The 17,296-nt window shown below is 46.6% G+C and overlaps 1 protein-coding gene across 2 annotated transcripts in view; it reads left to right on the top strand.

The window, feature by feature from the left end:
* Positions 1–17,296, top strand: part of LOC117973969 (collagen alpha-1(I) chain-like) — a 76,863-nt gene that overhangs the window by 46,301 nt on the left and 13,266 nt on the right. For both annotated transcript variants that reach the window (XM_059005428.1, XM_059005429.1), the window contains 30 exons: positions 573–611; positions 928–981; positions 1,809–1,862; positions 2,824–2,931; positions 5,226–5,279; positions 6,108–6,161; positions 6,555–6,599; positions 6,926–6,979; positions 7,375–7,419; positions 7,811–7,864; positions 8,056–8,100; positions 8,454–8,507; positions 8,895–8,939; positions 9,096–9,149; positions 10,439–10,483; positions 10,578–10,631; positions 11,234–11,341; positions 11,550–11,603; positions 12,110–12,163; positions 12,575–12,619; positions 12,955–13,008; positions 13,602–13,646; positions 14,296–14,349; positions 15,057–15,110; positions 15,648–15,701; positions 15,929–15,982; positions 16,079–16,132; positions 16,291–16,335; positions 16,485–16,529; positions 16,838–16,945. In XM_059005428.1, the coding sequence (XP_058861411.1) occupies positions 573–611; positions 928–981; positions 1,809–1,862; positions 2,824–2,931; positions 5,226–5,279; positions 6,108–6,161; positions 6,555–6,599; positions 6,926–6,979; positions 7,375–7,419; positions 7,811–7,864; positions 8,056–8,100; positions 8,454–8,507; positions 8,895–8,939; positions 9,096–9,149; positions 10,439–10,483; positions 10,578–10,631; positions 11,234–11,341; positions 11,550–11,603; positions 12,110–12,163; positions 12,575–12,619; positions 12,955–13,008; positions 13,602–13,646; positions 14,296–14,349; positions 15,057–15,110; positions 15,648–15,701; positions 15,929–15,982; positions 16,079–16,132; positions 16,291–16,335; positions 16,485–16,529; positions 16,838–16,945 (1,686 nt within the window). The remainder of the gene's footprint in view (positions 1–572; positions 612–927; positions 982–1,808; positions 1,863–2,823; positions 2,932–5,225; positions 5,280–6,107; positions 6,162–6,554; positions 6,600–6,925; positions 6,980–7,374; positions 7,420–7,810; positions 7,865–8,055; positions 8,101–8,453; positions 8,508–8,894; positions 8,940–9,095; positions 9,150–10,438; positions 10,484–10,577; positions 10,632–11,233; positions 11,342–11,549; positions 11,604–12,109; positions 12,164–12,574; positions 12,620–12,954; positions 13,009–13,601; positions 13,647–14,295; positions 14,350–15,056; positions 15,111–15,647; positions 15,702–15,928; positions 15,983–16,078; positions 16,133–16,290; positions 16,336–16,484; positions 16,530–16,837; positions 16,946–17,296) is intronic.

Raw genomic sequence — 17,296 nt, 5'->3', positions numbered from 1 at the left:
GATTTTAATAAGCCAGCGATTTACTGGGGCAATATTGAAACTAGCAGCCTGCGCTCCCCACGGGAAGAAAGCCTCTGTGTGGTACTGTCGAGACCTCCGTGATTTATAACCCTCCAACTACCTCCATTTTATAATGTGATTCATCACCTTTCCAGATCTGGCACTGCAATCTGATGTCCGGCAGCCAGTAGGGGCATTCTGACTGAAAACCCGCTCAATTATTCAAGCAGCTTGAGTGTAAACCTGGCAGATTATCTGCAAATATGAAACAGTGTACGTGCGTGCGTGCGTGCGTGCGTGCGTGCGTGCGTTTGTGCGTGCGTGCGTGCGTGCGTGCGTGCGTGTGTGCTCTAACCCTAACCCTAGTTGGCCCTCCCTTTTAAGATTTCGTTGTTCAAACTGGACATTACCTGTGTGTGTGGCGCCCCCTGGTAGCCAAATAGTGTACTGGTACTATTTTTTTTTTTTTTTTTTTTGTTAAAAGGACACACTGCAGGCTCTGTTAAAGCGTTGCACCATAAAGAGGCATGAGAACCATGCCTCTATTTTTCATTTTTTTTTTTTTCTTCCAGCAAACATCATTCTTTCAGCTGTTACAAGCCGGCTGGCCCGTGAGTATTAACAGTATTCATTTCTGTATATGTAGAAATGCAATTGCAGCTGTACAGTATGTAAAATCATCATCTGTGTAGCCTCTTAGCACTCTGTTGTACAGTACCAGTGATACACATCTATACAGTGGGCTTGCTCTGCACGCTGGGATTAATCCTTTAAAGAGGGGAAGCTTGTGTCCCGACCTGCTAAAACTCTCCACAAGCTTAGCTCTGCATGCACAGAAGGCTACATTGGTGAAGCTTGTTAAACCTGCCCATTGGTATCTATAACTATAATCATGTCTACATGCAATCGTTTTGTTTTGTTTTTCAGAGAGAGCGGGGGCCTGCAGGTGCCCCTGGGGAAATGGGGAAGCCAGGGCCACAGGTAAGAGTCGAGCCTGATTTGAGATAATAAGGGCTCTGTATGCATGTTTGTGTATTGAATCGTGTTGCATTGTAGATACTGGCACAAAGGAAGCAGCAGTGTTCAGTAGACTGGAGCAGAGTGCTGGAGTTTAGACTGCAGTTTAATGTCCCTGTAGGTAGGAATTGCTTGGGATCTAGCCCTGCCTTCTGCCTAGCTTAAGCTAAGGCCTAGTTAAGCATGGTTAAGCACTGTAAAGCCCAGAAAGGTATGGTAAAGCATATTAAAATACATGGCAAACCATGCATACGTTGCAACTTTTAATGCAATCATCTTTTTATAAGGCTGGCACGTTACTGCACTTCCCTCGAGGGAGCTGAGCAGCTGTATTTCAGCAGCTGTTTCCCTGTGGCCTGTGTTTGTGTGCTTAGCATATGCACAGTCCCGGGGGTACTTAAAGCTTCACCTAATGAGCTAGAAGCGGCGGAAAGGAGTCTGGTGCCACTTTACATTCCTGACAACCTCAAGAAGTCAAGCACCGTGACCACAGGCCTGTGTGCAGAGGAGCCTGGCTGAGTCTCTCGAGCTGGGGGGGGGGGTAGAGGCTGAGGTTTGAAGTTTACCTCTCCCATCTTCCGCCAGTGTGCGGCATGCCTAAACTATTAGGTAGAGTCAGGAAGAACTAACACTAACCAATACGGACACCTGGCCTTAATGTTGCAATTGTTTATGAAATGTGCACGCACAGTCCGTGAGATTCTTTTATTTTATTAGTACAGTTCATTATATTAACACATACGTGTGTAGAAATGAACACAGGGTTACTGAGTGTGAGTCTTTATCTGCAGGGAATTCAAGGAGATCCAGGAGAGAGAGGGACACCAGGACACAAGGGCTACACGGTAATTCTATTAGAAATAAATATATAAAGGCTAGTTTCATTCAAGAGTATGATCCAACACACCAAGCAGCCGTCACCTACTGTTGCAGAGAGAGTTTTTGTCATCGGTGCCGGCATTACTGAGGCATTCTCAAGAGCTTCGTGCACTTGCATGAATATTTGACTCTTCATAAGGTCTGTAATTATAGTTTTCTTTGGTCCTGTTGAGGGTTCTGGGGCCAGGCTGAGCCCCACAGCTCCAGCAGCCTCGCCCTCCCATTGAAAAGTTAATCCGTCCAGCCTGACAGAGTGCTGACAGGCTGCAGTCAATCTGAAAGGGGGATTGTGATGGGAGTCAGGCAGCCCCTTCACAAGGGGAGATTACAAGGGCTCAGTACGGCAGTCTAATCCCCAAGGTTACTGCTATCACCGCACTGCAGGGTCCCAGCAAACCAATCACCTGAGTGGCACCCGCCCCTGTTCATTACAGCTCTGGGGTACTCAGATTCCCAGGACGCTGGATGTTGTTTACAGTATATTTACAATCTGTGCTAATAGGATTTTTTTTCATTGCTCACAGTGCCACTGGTGGCCATCTGATGTAATTACGAGGGCTTAAATTTCCTTCCTTTCCTCATTGCTCTTACCTCTATATTCTTCTTGCACACAGTTCCATTGATCTAAGCAGGATGGAAACAGAGCGTCCGCTCAAACAGGACATCAGCACCAAACCAGTGTGTCGTTTTGCTTACTTTAAACGACACAAATACACTGAAGAGGCTCACGCACACTGCTAGAGATTTAATGATTACATTATCTACTGTTTATAGCAATAAAACTGACCCCTGTGTTGGTTCCAACCTAAAAACACATGATTATTTTGGGTTTCTTTGAGTTGAAAAACGTTACAATGAATGCTCACCCCCCCCCTCCCAGCACTGTCAGTGAGCCTCGTGTCTAACTGCTACTGTCTTCCTGTCCAGGGTGACCCAGGCCCACGTGGAAAGGCGGGTCGGTCTGGCTCCCGGGGGTCAGACGGAGTTCACGGAGTGGACGGTCAGCCAGGTCCAGCTGGGATACCTGGACATCAGGTGAGAGGAGCGGGGAGGAGTCTGCAGAGTGACACCCTCACAGCGACCTCCTGACCCTCACAGCCTCAGCAATGCCACTTTACTGCACTCTCCCATCTAGCTTCCAGAGGGCGCACAGAGCTGGTGTTCTCGCTAGGGGGTTCTGTAGTAACGTCCACAGAGCCGGTGTTCTCGCTAGGGGGTTCTGTAATAACGTCCACAGAGCTGGAGTACTCGCTAGGGGGTTCTGTAGTAACGTCCACAGAGCTGGTGTTCTCGCTAGGGGGTTCTGTAATAACGTCCACAGAGCTGGTGTTCTCGCTAGGGGGTTCTGTAGTAACGTCCACAGAGCTGGTGTTCTCGCTAGGGGGTTCTGTAGTAACGTCCACAGAGCTGGTGTACTCGCTAGGGGGTTCTGTAGTAACGTCCACAGAGCTGGAGTACTCGCTAGGGGGTTCTGTAGTAACGTCCACAGAGCTGGTGTTCTCGCTAGGGGGTTCTGTAGTAACGTTCACAGAGCTGGAGTACTCGCTAGGGGGTTCTGTAGTAACGTCCACAGAGCTGGTGTACTCGCTAGGGGGTTCTGTAGTAACGTTCACAGAGCTGGAGTACTCGCTAGGGGGTTCTGTAGTAACGTCCACAGAGCTGGTGTTCTCGCTAGGGGGTTCTGTAGTAACGTCCGCAGAGCTGGTGTTCTCGCTAGGGGGTTCTGTAGTAACGTCCGCAGAGCTGGTGTACTCGCTAGGGGGTTCTGTAGTAACGTCCGCAGAGCTGGTGTACTCGCTAGGGGGTTCTGTAGTAACGTCCACAGAGCTGGTGTACTCGCTAGGGGGTTCTGTAGTAACGTCCACAGAGCTGGTGTACTCGCTAGGGGGTTCTGTAGTAACGTCCACAGAGCTGGTGTTCTCGCTAGGGGGTTCTGTAGTAACGTTCACAGAGCTGGAGTACTCGCTAGGGGGTTCTGTAGTAACGTCCACAGAGCTGGTGTTCTCGCTAGGGGGTTCTGTAGTAACGTTCACAGAGCTGGTGTTCTCGCTAGGGGGTTCTGTAGTAACGTCCACAGAGCTGGTGTTCTCGCTAGGGGGTTCTGTAGTAACGTCCACAGAGCTGGTGTTCTCGCTAGGGGGTTCTGTAGTAACGTCCACAGAGCTGGTGTTCTCGCTAGGGGGTTCTGTAGTAACGTCCACAGAGCTGGTGTTCTCGCTAGGGGGTTCTGTAGTAACGTCCACAGAGCTGGTGTTCTCGCTAGGGGGTTCTGTAGTAACGTCCACAGAGCTGGTGTTCTCGCTAGGGGGTTCTGTAGTAACGTCCACAGAGTTGGTGTTCTCGCTAGGGGGTTCTGTAGTAACGTCCACAGAGCTGGTGTTCTCGCTAGGGGGTTCTGTAGTAACGTCCACAGAGCTGGTGTTCTCGCTAGGGGGTTCTGTAGTAACTACTTTAACTTCTTAAACCTGTCAAAGCTGTTTTGGAGATGCTCCTTTTGATCCCGGTTTTGAAGAGGTGATGGTGGTCTGACAGGCATGTTTAAAGAGACTATGGAGACAGGCTTGTTGTGTGTGCCAGTGTGACGAGTGATTGATATGGTTTGCTGTAATGTCGTGTGAAGCACAGAGCAGCTTCAGTGTGGGGAAGCGGAATGGGAAGATTGTCTGAACAAGCCTTAAGCACTTGAGATCATAGACCTGCTGTGCTGTACGACTACAACGTGCACAAAAAAACACTGTAGTCTTGTGAATATACCGTGCACGCTTTTACACATACTGGGAGAATTTCTATGTGTTGTTGCTTAATTAGCAGTATATACAGTATGTTATTGGGAGCCTGAAAACTGAATCACAAGCCATCCACAAACTCCAAAAAGCAAGACTTGTCAAGAACTGGCACTGGTGACTTATTCTCAATATGTATTCCATTCCGTGTCTCATTCGTAGCTCGTCACTAATCCTAACACACAGTACACAACCACATCAGGTACATTACACAGAGTTTCAGGGTTGACCCTATTTGAACTAGTTTGTTGATCTTTTCACACTCGCCCTCTTCACACTCATCAAGCATCTTGCAATAACTTGCAAAACACAGACGTGCGCTGGGTTTGTGTTTTCAGCTCCTCCGAGCAAGGGTCAGAGATGGAAATGTGCTCCCTTCTCAGTGAGATGCTTCGAAATGTCACTATTTCTAGCAGCATGCTTCCCTTAGTCGTATGGTTTTGGGCTGCTGGTAGGCAGGGTGTATGTTGGGTAAATGCTGAGAATCGCTCTTTTGAACACCACCTCTTCGCTGGATTCAATAATAATATCTTCTTTTTTTTATAGGGACCTCAGGGCTACACGGGAGATCAAGGAGCGAAAGGAGAGAAAGGCGTGGAGGTGATTTTTTTTAATTCTCTGTTTTAAGCGCGAGCGTCTGACGCAGTGGTTCAAGAAGAAAAGGTTTACTTTGACCGGATTGAGTCTTAATCCAGGATTAGCAACATTACTAAATATCCTCGAGTCTCTAATGCCTTGGGCAAATAAAATAAAAAATGTCAAGGATTTGCAGGTTTATTCCTAAAATGCAGAATAAAGCTTCCATAAAACTCCTGCTAATGCCGGCAGGTCTCGAATTCCCCTGGACAGTCAGCGGATTGGCCATTAGAAAGATTAACAACTGTGAATTACTTCTCTTTGAGCTCATTCCCTCTATTATCGGATCAGGCTTTTCAGATCAAAGCCGCTTCAGCTGGTCCTGTGCTCAGAATGTGAGGCTCAAGTCGCAAGCGGTTTGGTGGAGTTCACGCAACACGTTGATTCTATGACAGCGGCTTCCTGTCACCGTGCATTAGATGTGACTGAACTGGGGGTTTGAACCCAGCTGAGGGGTTCGCTTTCATGTGTTTGGTTTTACTTGCAAGGTTTAAAGTGTAACATTTGCAGCGTGCATCCTGGCTCAAGGTAGCCTGCAGTGTGTGCCGAATGCAATGAGTGAAAGACAGAGGGAGACACACGTACACACACACTGACACTGACACACACACACACACACACACACACACCGGAACAGCAGGCTTCCTTAAGTGACTAGCACCCGAATGACACTACAACTCTCTAACCTAAAAAAAAAAAAAAAATTTCACTCCACAATGATTTGGGGCGTAGCTAAAGCTGTTAATGACATCACTGCCCTTTTGATGACAGTTATTTGTATTTTTTTCAAAGGGGTTTACAGGGGAATCCGGGCCTGCTGGAGAGAGAGGAGGGAAAGGAGCAAAGGTAAGTACAAAACTTCTTCTGTCATAATATAAACCACATGACGTTACCTTATGGAGCCAATGCCATTGAACTGCAAAGAAATCTGCACAAAGTGAGACAGCCAGAATCTGTCTTTGGAGCTCCCGTTAACTTCGCTGTAGATGTACTTTGATTGCGCTGTACTGATAAATAAAGTTAAAGATACCTAATAAAAGATTTAAAAAAAAAAAAAAAAAACATTGGTCACACTGCATCTGTGCTTGTACAGTATTTTGAAACGTTGACTCCCTCTGCTGCCCAACCATAAGTACTGCAAGCCTTGCACATCTATTCGTGGTTGAATGCTGTTTGCTCTATTTCAGAGCAGAGCTGTTACTGTATAATCAGATTTATTTTATATCTATTTTATTTTAGGGGGCAAAAGGGGAAGCTGGCTTACGTGGACCTATTGGAGCACCTGTAAGTAACACCTCTCCCTCTCTCTCAATCTCTCCACTTCTCCTCTCTATCTCTTTCTCTTGCCCCACTCCCCCCCCCCCCCCCACTTTGTGTCTCTCACAGTTCTCTATCTCATTTGGCTTGGAGTGATTTGAATTTGTGCAGATTCAGTACCTTCAGCCTCTCCTTGGCTAGCGTTTCAGTTTGCAGTAGTGAAATATAAATCCACTGGAGGCTGATATTAAGACAAGTCGCAGCTTAATATTGTAAAATAAAAAGCAGCACAGCCATGTCATCCTGCCCCTGCCTCCCTCGTGCACATCTTGTGTTTGCCTGTTTGTTTTCAGGGCTCGATGGGAGTCCGAGGGGTACCGGGAGTTCAAGGGCCTCAGGGGCCACCAGTAAGTATTGTGACTCAACAAAAAAGCAAATCAGTACAGGAGAGGGCTATTGCTTAGTGTTCAATTTAGCAGTGCTCAATATAGCAGGCATTGCAATTCTGGATTAGGAGAAAACCAGATGGACTTGCATCTCAAGGCGCTGCCCCTATAGATACAATACCATTAATTACCTAGACTTGTACTGCATCCCTTTCTCTCTCGTACGTCTCATTGATTACTCTAAGTGAATGATCGTCTCATGCATTACAGTCCTATACATTTACCACTGTCCCTCTGCTTTACTGTGGTATAATGCATGCTGTGTGATTTGTGGCAGGGTTTGCATCCTAACTGTGGTCTGCAGCTTGTGTGCTAGTACCTGCAGGACTGACCCTGGTGTGTGTTTTATTTTTCAGGGGGAGCACGGTTTGGTGGGCCCTGTGGGATCACCTGGGGCTGTGGTAAGTACAGTACAGACCCTGCTTTTGAGAAAGCCCAGATCTCTCTCTCTCTCTCTCTCTCTCTCTTTCTCTCACCTTGCACAGTGCGGCGCGAGTGTTTGAGGTGGGACATGTGATGTTCATGCCTCTCACTCACTGATTAAGAAAGCATGTCGCTGCAGACGGCAGAGGGCATCCACAGTTCAGTGCAATGCAGAACAACTGCTGAGTGCTCAGCAGGTGAAGAGCTGCCATACTGTTCGAGATCCTCTTAATGACTGTTCAGGGCTGTGAAAGTCAGATCTCTCTTAAATTCTACAGTCAATAGATCTGCATGCTGAATTTTCTCCAGTAGATCTAAGCCTGTGCTGTAAAGCTGCTCATCAGAATATTTGTGTGTTTGTACCTTCAGGGTGACAGTGGGGCGACAGGAGAGGTTGGCGCCCAAGGGGTTAATGGCTCTCAGGTGAGTAAGAACACCGAACCCGTGGCCTGAATTCAATCTAAATTGTAGCGCCGTTAAGGAGCGCCGCAGTGGGCCCCTTCTATCACTCTCTGATATTGTTCAGGCAGGAGCTGAAAGAAGCGTTTTTGTTTGGTTTGTCTGTGAACTGGGCAGATCTTAACACATTCCCGCATTGTGTTTGTTTCTGACAGGGAGACAGCGGACCGGCGGGACCCCGTGGCCCCAGGGGCCCTCAGGTATCAGGATCGATCCCAATATATATGTATCTACTGTGGCAGAATGAGCCCCCGTACTGTTCCACATGGCGTTGCCTCCCCCCACCTCCCGCTGTTGTGATTGTTCATAATCAGCATGCACTGTTACTCTGAGCCGTGCTGTATCGCACATTATAACTAGTCAAGTAACTGGTGCCTTCATCAGTGCACTCATCAAAACGTCTGTATGCATGGCTCCTGAAGGTGCGGACGGCTCGCTGCAGATTTGGATGTTGTAGGGTGACGCTATCTTATGCCCAGTTCTTGAGTTTTTAATATGGTTAGTGATGATAAAATAATTCCCACTTTGATTAATGCGATTTGTTCTGTAATAGGGGTCGCAAGGTTTACAAGGTGTAAGAGGACTAGAGGGACAGAGAGGACCACAGGTAAGGCATCTAAATTTTTTTTTTAAAAAATACTCCGCTGCACTCAAGTGCTCTATGTCTGTGACACTCGGGCTGCTGGGCTTCTGTTTCGTCAGGGGCAGTACAAACACAGTGCTGTATGGGATGCATGAAAAACCAGTGCATAGCTTTGCCATCCTCGAATGATGCATTCATGGGATATAAAGATGCAATGAATCCATGCTCCCCTGTCATTGAAGTGTTTCCCTCGTTAATGATCAATTTGTCTTACTGCTTGTGGTACAAAGCAGGCAGTCAGGACCAGCGCATGTACTGTGACGTGTGCTGTATCAGAGCCTGGGGCTGTTCAGACTGGACATGAACCTTGTGAACATCTAGTGGAATTGAATCCTTTTGTTTTTGTTTTAGGGATCTGCTGGAAAGGATGGTCCTCCTGGTCCAAAAGGTGAACCTGTAAGTGATGATCATTCTTTTTTTCTGGTAAAATTGAGTTCAAATTACAGTCTTGCTGTGCTGCACTGAAAAGTCTCGCGAGAAAGCACAGCGAAGCCAGGCGGAATAAACGGCACGCCTCTCTTTTGAAAATCCCTTTTGTGTTCTTCATTTCAGGGAGAGATCGGCCCCTCCGGTCCCAGAGGAGAGCCCGGGTTCGAAGGGCCAATGGTAAACACCAATTAATCCACACAGCCTGCTTTTACTGTGCAGCTGCGGGTTTATTGACAGGGCATCACCTGGAACTTAAATATGAGCTCCAGCCCTTCGCTTTGAGCATTTTACAAGGCATCAGTTCAGCGCTCCTGTGTTTTCTTATTAATTGCAAGCTGATGGTGCCAGATTTGCTCTGCTTTTGTACCTGCTAATGCTTCCAAAGTACTGTTTTAAGAAACAGCTTAGCTATTCCAATATGAGCGTCTTCTGAGACACCTTCGGTTCTGCAAACCTCCTGAATGGGAATCCCTGTGTGGTGCTCGTCAGAACACCATCATGCATTCAGGGCTTTACCATCTCAGACCAAAAGCGTGTGCAATTTAGAGCAGATGTGAGGGACACTCGTACACTTTTTTTTGTTTTGCTTAGAGATGGTGCTTGCTGACAGCGTTTTTGAATGTATTTAAGAGACCGCAGTCTAGAAAGTTAAAGGATGTCGTAAAAACTTAATTGGATGCTTGACTGCCGCGGACGTCTGTCTGGTGTGGAGCGACTGTGTCAACGGGAGCAAGGTCATTGACAGGGCAGAGTTCATACCCTTTAGTGCACTTGGAGACAGACAGAGCAACTGCAAGTGCGCAGCAAGCGTACTGCAGTAAAGTTTAGTATCCCCGCAAACCTGGTATAAAAATCCGCCCCATATGTTTTCGATATAGAGCGATGGTCGTTCCTAGGATGTCTTGCATGAAATCGGCTTTACAGACTGTGGCTGTGTCTTTTATCTCAGGATGTGAAGAGCTGTATACAGTATGATGCAGTCGTGCAGCAGTAAATCTACGGCATTTTAATTCTCTGCTTTCAGTTAGAACTTGTCTGCCCCCTAGGGAATCTCGGATTTCTCCGATGAAGGGCTAGATGTGTCCCAGGTTCAGACTGTGACAGAAGGAATTGTCTGAGAGCCAGAGGATACATATGCAAAGTGTAACTGTAGAGCAGCTAAAGCAAGAGGACAGCTCTGTGTTTTAATAAACTTCATTCTGGTGGAGCACACTTGTTAACATCTGGTCCTCCAGTCAAATTAACCCTAATGATGTATTCCAGGCCACTGTCAATTCCTCTTGGGATTTAGCAAAACTGTCAAAAGGGTTTTGATATTGAACTCCCTTCATTCTGCAAGAAACTTAGAAATGACCCACATGACTGGTCAAACAGATGTGTCTCCTAAACACGTGCACCAGTTCTACTGAATGTGTGGAACATGCACATTCCAACGTCCTTTCATCGCTCTCCTTGTCTTTTACCAGGGGATCAGTGGAATACCCGGTCCTAATGGGGTCCCAGGAAGCAGAGTAAGAGCTGTACTTGATGCTTATTGATTTTAATTGAGAATCGTTGATATGGGGTGTTTGACCAGCCTTTCATCACACTGTTCTGTTTTCACAGGGAGATCGAGCCCCGGATGGTGATCAAGGGAATGCAGGATTAAAAGGGGATTGTGTATGTATGCATGTACTGAATACTGTGTCTCGTGTACGGATGCATGTACTGAATACTGTGTCTCGTGTATGTATGCGTGTACTGAATACTGTGTCTCGTGTACGTATGCGTGTACTGAATACTGTGTCTTGTGTATGTATGCGTGTACTGAATACTGTGTCTCGTGTACGTATGCATGTACTGAATACTGTGTCTCGTGTATGGATGCATGTACTGAATACTGTGTCTTGTGTATGGATGCATGTACTGAATACTGTGTCTTGTGTATGGATGCATGTACTGAATACTGTGTCTCGTGTATGTATGCGTGTACTGAATACTGTGTCTCGTGTATGTATGCGTGTACTGAATACTGTGTCTCGTAAATCACTCTGCTGACTCTTTGTATTTGCTTGTATGCAGAACTAATTTAAGTAAAAAGTGAAACTTGTGCTTTTACTAACCGTGTAATTGCAGATGGAGTAGAAAAACATTATCAAACTGAAAAACAAAAAGCATTGATGAATTTTGTCGTAGGTTTAAACTGGGCAATTACTGGGGGTGTAGATGGTGTTGAGGGGTTCAGTTCAATCTGTGTGTTTTTTACATTTTTTTTTTTGCAGGGGCTCCAAGGTCCTCTTGGTATGAGAGGTATCCCTGGGGTCAGAGGTCAAAGCGGCTTCCCAGGATTCCCTGGTGAAAAGGGGCAAAGCGGACCGCAGGGACCCCAGGTGAGTGGAACTCGTTTGAAAGAATCTGCTTGGTCCTCCAGGAGGGTGCCGACAGATTCGACTGTGACCTGCGTGGCTAGCACCTGTTTGCACGGCTCTCCTTCCTTCTTTCTGAAGGAGAATCTAGTTACTGTGTAAGACAGGTAAACCAGAGAGAGCCAGATATCAACACTGACATTCTTGTTAAGAGCTCAATGTTATTTTGCAGGGTGAAGAAGGAGGAAGCGGCCCGCCGGGAACAGTTGGCAGTGAGGGGGCGAAGGTCAGTTTAACCCTTTGCTTTCCAGACAGTGCATGTGTGGACATAATGATCCACCCCAGTGTACCAACCCTTATAGAAGTCTCCCATGGTAAAAGCATAGCAAAATGGATTGAAGCACAGTGAAAGCATGATAAAGCATAAGTAAGCACCGTACAGCCCAGAGAGGTAAAGTAAAGCATAAAAGAAACACGGTAAATGATGTATTATAGCCATGAGAAAACCTGCTGGATTTTTATAAGGGAATGTGCATGAGTCACCCCATTACTCTCAATTTCATCTTGTAATCAAGGGGCAAAACATTGGGAGTATCCATGTAAAATTCCTCCAATCATTGCTACAACTGGGGACGATTTTAATGTCACTTCAGATTGAAATAGACATGTACCCCATGGGAGATACTGCCAGCCATCTAATACCTTACAGAACCTGAAGAGGAAATCTCTTGAAAGGCATGTTTAGTCTGTGAGGGAAGAAAGCTGCTTATTTCAATGTTTGGTTTCTTTTAGGGAAACCGGGGACAGTCTGGCTCGATGGGAAAACATGGCCCTAAAGGACCAAGGGTAAGCGTCTGCCTCTTCTCTTCAGCTTTACAGATTACACGTGGGGATCGAGACCCGGCTTTCAAATCTACATGCTGTTTTTGCCAGGGTCAGTTGGATGTACAGCATAAACCAGTGGAAATGAATCTAGAATGGTTTTAACTGATGCATCAGCCCTACCTGTAACTCCAGTTGTTTCCTACAGTTGCTCTTCTTGCAGAGAAACGTAGGGAGTGGTGAGGTTGCCCATGCACCCTGTAATGCATTTACTATAGACTGGGCAATTTGCCAGTGACGTGTCCTTTGGGGGAAGTATAGGCCACGCAAGTTGTTTTTAAGGAGCTATGGTAAGTGCTTGGGTCCCAGCCGTCTCCTGGACTGTAGCCCCCTATATATAAGCCGTGCATTAAAGACGCCTCTCTTTATTAACAGGGTCGGACGGGGCAGTGTGGCCTTGTGGGTGCACCTGGAGTGCCGGTGAGATTGAGACAGAGTTTCACAATCAACCAAAGTGTGTGTGTGTGTGTGTGCGCACGCGTCTGTGTGTGTGTGTGTGTGTTTGCGCGCACGCGTGTGTGTGTGTGTGTGTGTGTGTGCCCTGTACCCCATGCTGTGACCCTCTCTGTTTTGTTTCAGGGTCTGAGAGGTGTGTGTGTCTCTCTCTCTGTGCCTGTGTGAGCGTGTGTGTGTGTGTGTGTGTGTGTGTGTGTGTGTGTGTGTGTGTGTGCGTGCGTGTGCGTCTCTCTCTCTGTGCCCGTGTGTGTGTGTGTGCACATGTCCCATTCTCTGACCCTCTCTGTCTTTTGTTTCAGGGTCTCAGAGGCCTGCCTGGGATTGAGGGTCCAGAAGGAAAGCCTGGTACACAGGTTCCCATTCTATACCTTTTAATACTGATTACTGTACATGTCAAACAGGGGGCTCACAAGCAGGGTTTGAAATGCTGGGGAGATCAGGGTGATGACTCCACTATTAGAAACAAGGGCTTACCTTGGGCTGTCTGAACCCCCCAAAGAGCCAAAGTGTATTTCAAATCCTGTTTACAATGCGTTTGTTTATTTACTGTGTGTTAGTTAGACCACGTGCAGCCCAGCAGAAATTAGGGCAGATTCCGAGAAGAGTGTTTAAATTCAGAAATACAAAATACCACTCAAAACCCTTTAAAACCCTTGGTTATTCTAGATCGCTGCGGTCTTTTGCTAACACTTCCCTTGTGTTTCTGAGTTAACGGACTCATCCCTAGCCCCGGGGAACAAGCACGGTCATGCAGCTATACCAGTATCCACTAATACGAAACAGACATCCGGACTGAAACTGTGTTTAGAAACAGAAATGTCTATTTTTGTCATGGCAAGCAGGGTGTGTGGTTCGCAGTTAGTCACTTCATTGGTGTGCGCGTCGCACACACATCCAATAATAACGCACCCGAGTGTACTGACTGGTTGTTTTTGATTCTTGACAGGGTGAGTCTGGTGCGTCTGGCAGCTCTGGCAGTAAGGGACTCAGAGTGAGTACAGGTGTCGACTGTGTTTTGTATGAAAGCATGCACAGGCCCTTTTTTAATGGGTTGTACAGCTGTTTTGGATCAGGTGGCTAGATTCCAGAGTTTATTGTAACCAGCAGTCGAGCACAATTAAATCAATAGGTAGTTTTAAACGCCTGTGTCTCTTCATCCGCTTTGAACAGACGCTGTGCTGGGGCGAGGGGCTGGGCTGGGCTGGCTCTCTGTTGCGGAGGGTTAGAAGAATTTGTTTTTAATTGGGCGTGTAAAATTGGAGAGCTCGCTGAGACGAGGATTAACGTTACGAGAACAGATGTGGCGTTTAACGGAGAGGAGTTCGCAGAGTTCGCAGAGATCACAAAGAGCTGCGGCAAGAATTCTGAAGAACTATAGGTTGTTCCTATGATGTTAATTTGGAATTCATTTGTAGTGGTGCTGTTCAAGTTATCAGTATATTGAATATATCATTTGTATAAAATGATGAGCATACAATATAGTGACAATCCATCCCACAATAACTGCATTCAGTGCTGCCACTTGATGGGACAATCTGTATGACATGTCCTTTATTATAATGGTGTAGTCCATCTGCTGACCTGCAGAGCCCTGTATCTCACTGTTGGCTGATGGGAGGCTGTTTTTTTTTACACTGCAGGGTTTCCGAGGGGCGAGGGCAGGGCCAGGACAGGCTGGAGCCCCTGGAGCTCCGGTAAGACTTCAAGAACAGCAACGCATTTCACTAGTTTTGCATGGAACTGACATCAGTGATGGGGCGTCAATGCTGATCCTGACTTGTACTGGCTTCCATATGCAAAGGCTAAACATTTTAAAAATTTGTATTGTACATTAAAAAAAAGAATCACCCATAACCTGAACACTCAATCATCAGAGTTTAAACTAAATAAACATCTAGTCTGGCAGACAAACTGTAAAGAAAAGACACTTCTTGAAAGGCTTGTCGACCAGACAGATACGTTTCTTCAGTTTATTTAATATACACACTCGGTCACAGAATGGAAGGACTTGAGAACATTTACCAGCGAGGGGAGGCCGTTCGGCCCGGCCGTGCTCGTCCGGTTCCTAGTAGCTGATTGATTTCAGAACTTTTGTCTTAAAGGAATCGAGTCATTTGCAGCCATCCAACCAATTTCAACCCCCTAAAACCTTAACTAAAAGATTCAACTTTCTTAGAGAATTCAGAATTCATTCCCAAAATGCTTGGCACACATGCAGTAGGAGGAAATATTCACCACAGGTGTTCGCCTGTCCCGGTTTCATTCTAGAAATTCTGCACAGTGATCAGAGGAGCAGTGAAAATGGCACTGAAGCCGACGAAGGACATGCCCATGGGGTTTAAAGCCTGGGGCGCTACCACCTGTAATCTCACTATGATGTATTCTTTCTGTTTCGATACAGGGTCCTCCAGGCAGGGCAGGGCAGGACGGCAGCCCCGGAGCGGCTGGCGAGAGGGTGAGTGGGGCTGGGGGAGAGGGAGGGAGCTGGATCACCTTGAGAGGAAAGGTGAAGCAAAAGGCTACACCAAGACTTTGTGATGATCAGACTGCTGTGTATTTGGATAGACCCATCGCCACACAAGTCTTGGGCTTGCTGCAAGTCTGATATCGATAATGCATTAAAAATAATAGAATGGCCATGCAGTAAACGGAGCTAAAATAATAGAACTCCGTTGAATTTAGTATTGAGTGAAGCTGTTAGGTGGAGCAGCACTGCCCCCTAGTGTATAACATTACTCCTACATATGCACACTGGGAAGACAATGAGCTGCAAGATATTACAGAGGATGACAGATTATACAAAATGCATTTATATATAAAATATGAAAAAATAAATATGGGAGATGCATGTCAAAATTACAAACCATATTTTGAATTTTAAAAAATTCAAAAATGAGCTCTTTGATGTTCATTCAGGCGTGGCTGCCTGGCTCCAGGTTTCTGCCCATGCCTTCCCCAGCGCTGAGGATTCATGCGGTTGTTTTTTTCACAGGGTTTCACTGGTAAACCTGGACTGGAGGGACCTCAAGGACCTGTAGGCATGTATGTAAGTGCTACCTTGTACAGGTGTTAATCGCTTATGAAAGCACAGACTCTGGCATTGTACCTGCCTCTATTCTCAAGCAGAGTTTTCAGCTCTTGTTTGCAGTTGCGCTGCATATCTTTGTTTTTAATTTTTTGATCTAGTCTCTCGGTTTTAAAGAAAGGAATCACTGTGTTCCCCACACCTTGTGCTGATCATTGATGCTGCGCGTGTGCTTGCTTGTTCCGCAGGGCTATCCCGGGTCTCTAGGCGATCGTGGAAGAACAGGCCACGTGGGAGGAAGGGTATGAGGTTTTGTGTCCACGTTGTTCATCTTAATTTGGGGAATTTTGCTTTTGAGATTGCTAACCGTTCCTCGTTCTTCTCTGTAACCCCCGCAGGGCGAGCCAGGAGTCCGAGGACTTACTGGGCTTCAGGGAAAGGCAGGGCTCAAAGTAAGTGTTGCCATTTTACTGGGATATTGTACACCTAATGACAGATTAGGTCCCAATAACTTGTACACGTATGCATTTATTTCTAATCATTGTGTTATTTTTTTTACCCACTCTGCTGTATTTATGTGACACGTGAATGTCCTGAATTGTTTTTGCAGGGTCTGCCCGGCCCCCCTGGGGAAGTGGGACCCCTTGGTCCGCAGGTGAGTAAAATACCTTCAGCACTCTTAAGAGGCCATGTGTTCGCACTCTGCACTAGGCTGAGTAGCGCTCCTTCAGCCCAGTGGTGGAAGTCTCCGTTTTGGAGGCTCCCAGGCTGTGTAATACATCTTTTTGTTTGTGTTTATTTCAGGGAAGGATGGGAGAGCCAGGCCTCAAGGGACTGCAGGGTTTCTCTGTAAGTATGAAGCAGAGCTTTCTTTAAAGTGCTGCATGTGTGCTGCCACTTGCATCCACCAGATGGTCCTATGTACCATGTGCAAAGACTATTGAGCAAAGACAGTGCTGACTGTTTAAGCTTATCGTCACTGTACAGTCTGTATCATCAGGCATTCTGGGTCTCAACAGCATCTTTAAAACAAGGAAAAATGTATCGCTTTGATAGATTTCTCCCAGTGCTTCACTCTGACACGGTGTTGAAAGGCAGGTGAAGCTGATTAGACATCCTGGACGCTTCGCTTCATTCCTGATGATGTTTTGTTTCAGGGATTGTCTGGTCCCCCTGGTCCTGATGGCGGGATGGGCAAACAGGGCCCCCCAGGAGACAAGGGGCCCCAGGGGCCAAAGGGAGCGAGCGGGACAAACGGATACCCGGTGAGTGGATTGTAAATCATGAATGAGAAATCGGAAAGGGTTTGTCAAAAACCCAGGGTGTCTTCTCTTGTGTGTAAGTCATCCCGTACATAGAACATGTGACACAATTCTAACATTAATAAAAGAACGCTTTATTTATATTTGATTCTAATTCCGGAGCACAGTCATGTGTAGTGTGTCTTATTATACAACAGAAAGCACAGTGTGAGCAGACAGAACTGCATGAGAGGACATGTCCTATAAACATGAGACACTCTCTACACATAGCGTATTGACTCGTGCTCGCTTTATCAGCACAAACCCAATGGAGAACGAGATCTTCTCTGCTGTACACTAAACCCGCATCAGTCT

The sequence above is a fragment of the Acipenser ruthenus genome, chromosome 31, assembly GCF_902713425.1.
Source record: "Acipenser ruthenus chromosome 31, fAciRut3.2 maternal haplotype, whole genome shotgun sequence".
NCBI classification, from domain to species: domain Eukaryota; kingdom Metazoa; phylum Chordata; class Actinopteri; order Acipenseriformes; family Acipenseridae; genus Acipenser; species Acipenser ruthenus.
This window is presented reverse-complemented; position numbering and strand designations above follow the sequence as displayed.